The sequence below is a fragment of the Homarus americanus genome, unplaced genomic scaffold (genome assembly GCF_018991925.1).
Source record: "Homarus americanus isolate GMGI-L3 unplaced genomic scaffold, GMGI_Hamer_2.0 scaffold20465, whole genome shotgun sequence".
Lineage (NCBI taxonomy): Eukaryota > Metazoa > Arthropoda > Malacostraca > Decapoda > Nephropidae > Homarus > Homarus americanus.
Genome location: NW_024756914.1, coordinates 2,422,784 through 2,431,471, shown reverse-complemented (window position 1 = coordinate 2,431,471; position 8,688 = coordinate 2,422,784). Strand labels below are relative to the sequence as shown.

Below are 8,688 nucleotides of genomic sequence, written 5' to 3'. Positions count from 1 at the left end.
CCGATCAACACAGCCAATCAAAATTAAAATTAGTCTTGAATGTCCTCTGTGATTAGTTTACAGTACAGTAAACATTGCTTTATGCCTTTCTGTTGTCTGACGCTTAATTCAACCTCCCTCATCGTTCTCACCTCCTCATAATCTCTCTCCTCCCCCTCTTCACTCCCTCCCTCACCCTCACCTCTTCGTATACAGCATCCTGTTGCATAAGACCACCAGAACACATAAAGATCTTGTTTTCTCTGCGTCATTGTACAGCAAGACCCCCGAACCCATCAGTTGCTTTCTGTTTTTGTTGTGATTTGGGGATTTTCTTTTTGTGGGGAATTGGAGTTTGTGGGTGGGACTGGGGTTGATGTGTAGGGGTGTGTGGTGTGGATGTAGGAAGTTGTGGTGGTGTGGGGAGGTGTGGGGTGTAGGGTGTGGGTGTAGGAAGGTATAGGGGTGTGTGGTGTGGATGTAGGAAGTTGTGGTGGTGTGGGGAGGTGTGGGGTGTAGGGTGTGGGTGTAGGAAGGTATAGGGGTGTGTGGTGTGGATGTAGGAAGTTGTGGTGGTGTGGAGGTGTGGGGTGTAGGGTGTGGGTGGAAGGTATGGGGTGTGGTGTGGATGTAGGAAGTTGTGGTGGTGTGGGAGGTGTGGGTGGGTGTAGGAAGGTATAGGGGTGTGTGGTGTGGATGTAGGAAGTTGTGGGGGTGTGGGGAGGTGTGGGGTGTGGGTGTATGTAATGGGACCACACATGAAATACTGGACTACTTAATACCTGTGTAAGCGGACCGTCTCGTCTGGCAAAAACAACTATTGTTTTTATACATTTTATATAATTTTTATACATTAATGTTTATGTTAATACTTTTCTATCGTTTAGGGATTTTCTTTATTTTCTCGGCATTATTTTTGTTTCCATTTTTCCCATTGTGATAATTTTTCATTTTGCAACATTTTTATGCATAAGTTTTTGCCATATTACCCAACAATCTTTTCAATGTATTTTTCTATTTCTTCTCTTAAGACCAACTCTCGCGGAAATTTTATTTTTTTTCCCGATTCCTTAACCAGTTTTTGTTACATTTTATCTCATAATGTTGCAACTTTTTGTGCAACTAGTTATGGCCGTTTCTCCCTCTTTTTAGCTTAGTCGTGAATGACCTTGTACTGACCTTCTCTGTCCCTCAATGACCAGGTGTGTGTGTGTGTGCGTGTGTGTGCGTCCATGCAGGATTTTCAGGTTCTGGTTCTCCGATGTAAAAACCTGCATACATCAAGGTCATGAGGCCAGGAAGGTGTGGCTTAACTCAACAGGTATTGGTCTTCTAAAAGGAGATAATTAACCGTAAACTAAATCGAGTACACACCTGTAGACAACGTGTTCTTGACTTGTGTTGCTTTAAATCTCAATGTATAGCTAAAACGATATCTCTGACTTTGTAGGGTCACCCAGGTCCTTCCGAGACCCTTCCATGACCTCCTAAACCGTGTTAGGTCCTTCTAGATGATACCAAAGCCATCTCAGTCCTTTTAGTCCCTTCCAGATCTTCCCAAGACCCTCCAAAATAAGACCCTCCCAAGCCCTCTGAGCTCCTTCTGAATCTTTCCAAATCCTCTCAAAGCTTTCCTAATCCTTCTGTGTCCTTCCAAATCCTCCCAGGACCCTCCAAGGTGTCCCAGACCCTCCAGGTAAGCCTCGAGAAATGATACGATTGTTTACTTCACAAACTTTATTGAAGCCAAAAAAAACAAAATGGAAAAAAAAAACGTTACCCATGATCACAAGGTGCCGTGAGCTTCCCTGCTGTAAGGGCCTGAGTGTGGGGCTGTGGGGGCTGTGGAGCTGTGGGAAGCTGTGGGGGCCTGTGTGGCGGCCTGTGGGGGTATGGGGGAGTGTGGGGACTGTGTGGAGCTGAGGGGATGCGGGGCTGTGGCGGCTGTGAGGCGTGTGGGGGCTGGTTGGGAAGGTGTGGGGGCTGTTGGGGTTATGTAGGGGTGTTGAAGGTTTTGTGGGGTTTCTGTGGGGGCTTCTGAGGGCTGTAGGAGGTATGTGTGGAGCTGTGTGGGGCTGTGGGGGGCTGTATGTGTGGAGTGGAATGTTGTGGAGTTATAAATCAATCTGGACGTTTACACACACACACACACACACACACACACACACGTGAAGGTAACCATGCTAGAAATATTCAGATATATAATGTATAAGCAAACACTGAAGAGAATGCCACTACAAACATCGAGAAAGTAAACAGTGGTGCCATTTACAACTTATGAGAGAGGAATAGGTGCCAAATTTTGCTACGGGAGCCAAAATTGGTGCCAGATTACAATGGAAAATATAATAGATGCTATATATTAGAATAGGAGCCAAAATTGGTACCAACTATGAAATGGGGTACAGAATATGTGCCAGAAATTGAGTTTGAGGTTATATTCTGAGGTTAAATTGAGAATAATGCTATAAACTAACATTATAATTAACATAAGTGGGAAAATTAAACAAAATTTATATCAGAATAGGTGACAAATTTACATAGACAATCAAGAGTAAACATGTAGGTTATTATGGAGGGATTTTAACACTTTACAGATGAGGGAAACTTTCTCAATATTACAAAGAAAGATTAACTACTACGAATAACAGATAAAGACGAAAATAGAGATAGACAGAGAGAGAGACTAGCTAGTTCTAATATACTCGTCTAGTATAGTATATTATATACCATCAGAAATATAACCTAGCTCCTATAATCAACTGCTACATATAAGCCTAATATATCTTGGTCCAGTATAACCAGCGCCCTAGTATACTACAGTAATAATTTGACTTAATAGTAACATAAAGACCATAATTTGCTCTATGTCTCTCAGGAGTCATTGATTATATATCTCTCCCCGTCTCTCAGCGCCGGCGTCTGTTAACAGGGTCACTCTATAACCCAACATGACTTTCAAATATGACATTCAAGTATGACCTTCAAGTATGACCTCAAGCTGACATCAAACAAGCCTCAAAATGACATCCAGTGAGGGTCCTGTTAACTCCTGAAGCTACGATACATAAACTAACCAGCTTCTGTAACCTCGACTGACTTCAGTAGATCCGAAACGAGCGCTGGTGACGGAGGTGACCTGACCCTGACCCCAGACAAGAGCTTTGGTTGCTTGCTGAGCGCACAAGACCGTGAGAACCTTGGCCATGTCGTCCCCTTACAACAGGCAAAGTTCCACACTAACACCTAATACTATAGTTACCCCTTAAATTATAGTTTTCTTTTACTTAATTTACATTTTCTTTAATTAAATAATACTCCAAACTATTATTAATTTGTTTTCAACTTTTTTTTTAGGTTCTCTTTAACTATATAATATACTGAAGTTTTTACTACTTAAATGAAGAACTTAAAACTATAGTTAACCCTTAATTATAATAACATAACGCCATCATGAAGTCTTAAATGTATTATTTGACTATGACTAAAGTTAAATTATCAAAGCACGTATATAATTCTTAAGAAACTATAAAATACGAGACTACGAGTTACGAATCCCATTATAAAAAAGACGTATAATATATTCCTATAGGTATACATATATTAACTACATATAAAAAATTTTTAACTTTGTTTCTTCGTTAACTTTATCAAATACAAATTAACTAAAACATCTGTCGTAAATATTAATATCATATGTAATTTAACTTCACTGTTCTCTATGCAATCTGAAGAACCATGACACAGATTATATAGTTCTTCAGAGCACAGAGTTGTTATGGTGTCTATGGGGCGTCGTCTATGTCAGTAAAATATTATGTAAGAAAAATAACACTGAAGACAGACAAACTAATATTATGTCCGGTGAGTATAAAAAGAAACTGGTCTTCACATATTCATTATTATATTATATATACTTAAAATTTGTTTATATAAAAAATTTATTGCACTTAACACACACACACACACACACACACACACACGTAAGCCTAAAGCCATTACCATAACCACAACACCAACAGTGGCCAAAGTGCATCTGGCGAAGAAGTGCCTGGCAAAAGTTCTCTACAGCAGAAAGAATGATCGCCAGGCGTTGTTTTATCGCCTATGCTGGCCGTCGTGTGTTCAGAGTACCGACCTTAGTGTTCACCATTAACTAGTAAAGCACTTGTGGAATATAACAGTGACCAAACACAAAGAGAAAGAGAGAAGAGGTTTGTGTTCTCTGAAAAATAACATGAAAGTTTTTTTTTAACACAGTTTTATTTATCCACTACGATCTTGGGTATATAAATAGTTATAATATTTAAGATCTACACGTCCAGGTAACATTATCTGGCAGGGTGATCAGAGAGAGACAGAGCTAGTGAGTCTTTCCTCTTGTAAGGATTCCATTACTTTTTATCTCTGTAAAGCGTTGAGTGGTACTTTTTACACGATACAGTGAAAATGCTTGGCGTCCAGGAAATGAGTTTTGGGGTAAACTTCTATCTTTTTTTTTCATCTTCAACTCACCAGGAAGACTTTTCAAGATAACTGGATGACTATTGTAATATTTACTTCTTAGTTTCATCATCTGGCGAGACCTTTCTGGAGTCCTTCAGGCCCAGGAGCTATGAAGGGAAACTTCACGATACTTTATTTTTTTTCTTCATTTGGAGATGTTATCTGGAAGGCCCATGGCGGTATTTGAAGCCCTGGAACGAACTGGAACACTCTTGGGACACATCTTTCACTCTTAGAACTTATCTGGAAGGCTCTTGGGGAGTTCTTCTGGTCGGAGAACAGGTAGGAGGAACAATTGAGACAGAACATCCAGTAGAACAATCAACTGAGACTCTTGACAACTGTATCGTCCTCTGAAGCTAATTGGAGGACCTTTGCCATATATTGTCCACCTTAAAATATGATTGGACAAAGACACTGCTCACGTTACCCAAACCAGCTTCCTGCGACAGTTGTACCTTCTGGAGTCATGCTGGACTGGACCTCACAGACGGACACACCTCTGGATCTCTTAACACCTACATTCCTACATCATAAGAAGCTGCTATAGCTGGTCTCGATACTAATTCAAATACAGCTTAAAATACTCTGAAGATTTAGAAATTAATTTAATTTATAGAAAAATAAGCAAAATACAAGTTATGGAATGACCTAGCGTGATAATTATTATTTGTTTAAAGAGAATTATCATCAATGGAGAGGTAGGCTACAGTACTGACACTGGAACTTAAGTTAACAAAACGCTTGAAGTGGTGAGGACCACTTGTTCTCGTAACCTCACACGAAAGGCATATCACGTAGAAGAAGACGACCACCTCACGTAGAAAACGACCATCTCACGTAGGAGAAGACCTCTCACGTAGAAGTACACCATACAGGAGGGTCTCTACAGTCCCCACACCCTGACACCCATATCCCAGGAGGAGGTAGCGAAGCCGATGCCATTGTCAGTCACCGCCAGGGAGGTGATCCTGTTGTCGTGGCCTTGTAACGTTCCTGTAGGGGGAGGAGGAGGAGGGGGCGTGGCTTAGCGATTCATACATGTTACTAATAATAATTGTAGTAGTTGTAATAGTGGTAGTGGTGTATTCTTGTACCTGGCTAGTAATAGTGACGATGGTGACCCGGGTCCATTGAATCTTGTCATTATTTATTTTCCAGATGCTAAGATTACATTCAGTGGTATAGGGATCCTTACACGATGATAATTAAATCGAATATATATTTCTTTTATTTCCTGAATCTACCAGAACTTATCCCATTATATACTAAATGTCATAAAAGCAAAAACAAGAAGAACAAGAATATAAAACATGTAATATTAACTGACTTTTGTTTTTGTTAGATCCAGTTATTTACAGAAGGTGCTGGAATCTCTTATTTTTTGTGTTTACATAAAGTGTCTAGACAACAGCAACATCCAGATTGAAGTAGTTACCACCGTCTATTAAATCTGTCTCTTACTTTTATATAGTGGTGACGAAAGGTTGGGTTAGGTTAGGTTTTGTCCTACCTTAAACACAGACTCCCTGATGACGTAAAAGTGTCCAATGCCGTGTTCAAACCCCTTTAAAATATCCTTGAAGTGTCTAATGCTATTTCCAGCTCCTATAAATCTCCCAACAGCACCCAATACCATGTTTAATTCCCTTTAAGATGTCCCAAAAGTGTCCATTACCTTGGTGAGTGGTCTTCATGGTGTCCCAGAAGTGGATGGTGTTGTCATCGGAGCCACACAAGATGTAGCGGCCGGACTTGCTGAGGCCACAGCAGGTGAAGCCGGAGTTACTGGTGGGCGGCTTGTACTCCGCGAGCTGCTGGTCACTACGCAGGTCCCACATCCTCGCGGTCTTGTCTTCTGAACCAGACCCGATAGCGAAGCCTGATGGGTGGAACTGTCGGGGGAAGAGAGAGTGAGTGAGTGAGTGAGTGAGTGAGTGAGTGAGTGAGAGAGAGAGAGAGGTGCCGTGAAACGGCCATAGCTGTGAGGGGGGGGGTGGTGTAAGGCTGTGTTGAGTTACTTATGCCTTGTAAGTCTTTCCTGAAGGTGGTCTAGTTCTCCTGAGGGCGAGCTAGAGAATAGGTATTCATACAGACGATCTTAACAGCTATTTATAAGTGTAACAAATATATTACAGTTAAACCCTGAACTTATTTACACATCAATCACTAATTTAGGTCACAGAAATTTGAGGATAAGGAGGGGGGGTGGTGAATAAGGATTTCTGAAGATGTTCTAGGTCACAGGTACTCACGTAGACGGAGTTGACGTCGGAGGTGTGGCCCCAGAAGGTCTGTTTACAGGTCTTGGTGTCCCGTAGGTCCCACACCTTGATGGTCCTGTCCACAGACCCCGTCACGAAACAGTTCATATCAGGCGCCAAGCTCATGGTCGCTACGTCTCCACTGTGGCCGAAGAACTCAACCACTTTCTTCCCAGTCTGGACGTCCCAGTGGATCCTGAAGGAGGGGATGAAGGTGTAAGAATGTCCGAAGGAACCAATATGTAGGAAGGGAGGAAGGAAAGAAGGAAGGAGAGAAAACCAAAGAAGAGAGGAAGATGAAAAAGGGAAAATGTTATTATTTTATTTGTTGATGTCCCTCCTCGACGTCTCTGAAGAACAAAAAGACGAAGAAAAAGAGATAAAATTTAAAACGAAGCAAAAAACAAAAAAAAAGGAACGATCAGATGACGTGAAAAAAAGTTACAAGCACAAAAAATTAAATAAAAATCATTCCGCGAGATGAAGGAAAGATAGAAGCAGAGGCAAAAAAATAACAAAAATAAAAGTAGGAACAGGATACATGACTAAGCAACAAAGTATGGTGATTGTATCTCGTAAATCACTATAAGGTACAATGAAACTTTGTTATTGGTAAAAATCACGCTTTTTCTTCTTGTTATTTTATATGTATTTTTTTTCCCTTATTTTTCGTAAGTTAATTCTTGCTATTTTTCCCATTTATTCCTTTTCTTAAGTTCTATATCAATTTTGAGAGTTAGGGTTTTTTAGCCTGTGGGACAGGGGGGATGGGAGACAGGGGATGGGAGACAGGGGGATGGGAGACAGGGGGATGGGAGACAGGGATGGGAGGATAGGGGATGGGAGACAGGGGGATGGGAGACAGGAGAACAGGGCACAGGAGGACAGGGGCACAGGGGGGCAGGGGATGGGGGACAGGGGGATGGGGGACAGGAAGACAGGGGCACAGGAGGACAGGGGGATGGGGGGACAGGAGGACAGGGCACAGAGGGCAGGGGGCAGGGGAGGGGGGACAGGGAAGGACACGCATGGATGTAAGAGGGATGGTGTCTATTCTTCCAGGTGGGGATAGGAGGAGTCCTTATTTAGCAACCCAAAATACACCCACTACTACCACCCCACACACACCACTACACCCCACACCCTAATACACCACATTACAATTCTAACACACCACACTTCACACCCTAATACACCCCACACACCTTTACTACACCTCTAATACACCATCTAATACACCACACCCCACACACCACCACTACACCCTGTACACCACTACTACACCTCTAATACACCACTACACCCTAATACACCACTACACCCCTCTAACACACCACACACACCCTAATACACCATCTAATACAATTACTACACCCTCTAATACACCTCTAACACACCATCACACCTCTAATACACCACTACACCTCTAATGGCATTGCCATCACTACACCTGTAATACACCACCACACACCCTCTATTACACCCTCTAATACACCACTACACCACTACTACACCCTCCAATACAACACTACTACACCCTCTAATACACCATCTTAATACACCACCACTACACCCTCTAATACACCACCATCTACACCCTGTAATACACCACTACTACACCCTGTAATACACCACTACTACACCCTCCAATACACCATCTTAATACATCACCATCTACACCCTGTAATACACCACTACTACACCCTGTAATACACCACCACTACACCCTCTAATACACCACTACACCCTCTAATACACCACTACTACACCATCTAATACACCCTCTAATACACCACTACACCCTCTAATACACCACCACTACACCCTGTAATACACCACTATCTACACCCTCTAATACACCATCTTAATACACCACTGATATACCTACACCTTCATGTCCCCAGATCCGGTGATAAGGTTGGTGTCATCAAGGAATCGC

At 42.1% G+C, this 8,688-nt stretch overlaps 1 protein-coding gene across 3 annotated transcripts in view; it reads right to left on the bottom strand.

The window, feature by feature from the left end:
- Positions 1-1,916: 1,916 nt before the first annotated feature.
- The window catches only part of LOC121857218 (guanine nucleotide-binding protein subunit beta-2-like), a 15,207-nt gene continuing 8,435 nt past the window's right edge, over positions 1,917-8,688 (bottom strand). For all 3 annotated transcript variants that reach the window (XM_042353170.1, XM_042353172.1, XM_042353171.1), the window contains exons 5-8: positions 8,638-8,688; positions 6,741-6,945; positions 6,164-6,380; positions 1,917-5,481 (exon numbers count right to left, since the gene is read on the bottom strand). The exon at positions 8,638-8,688 is cut by the window's right edge and continues 115 nt beyond it. In XM_042353170.1, the coding sequence (XP_042209104.1) occupies positions 5,372-5,481; positions 6,164-6,380; positions 6,741-6,945; positions 8,638-8,688 (583 nt within the window). In that variant the 3' untranslated portion in view covers positions 1,917-5,371. The remainder of the gene's footprint in view (positions 5,482-6,163; positions 6,381-6,740; positions 6,946-8,637) is intronic.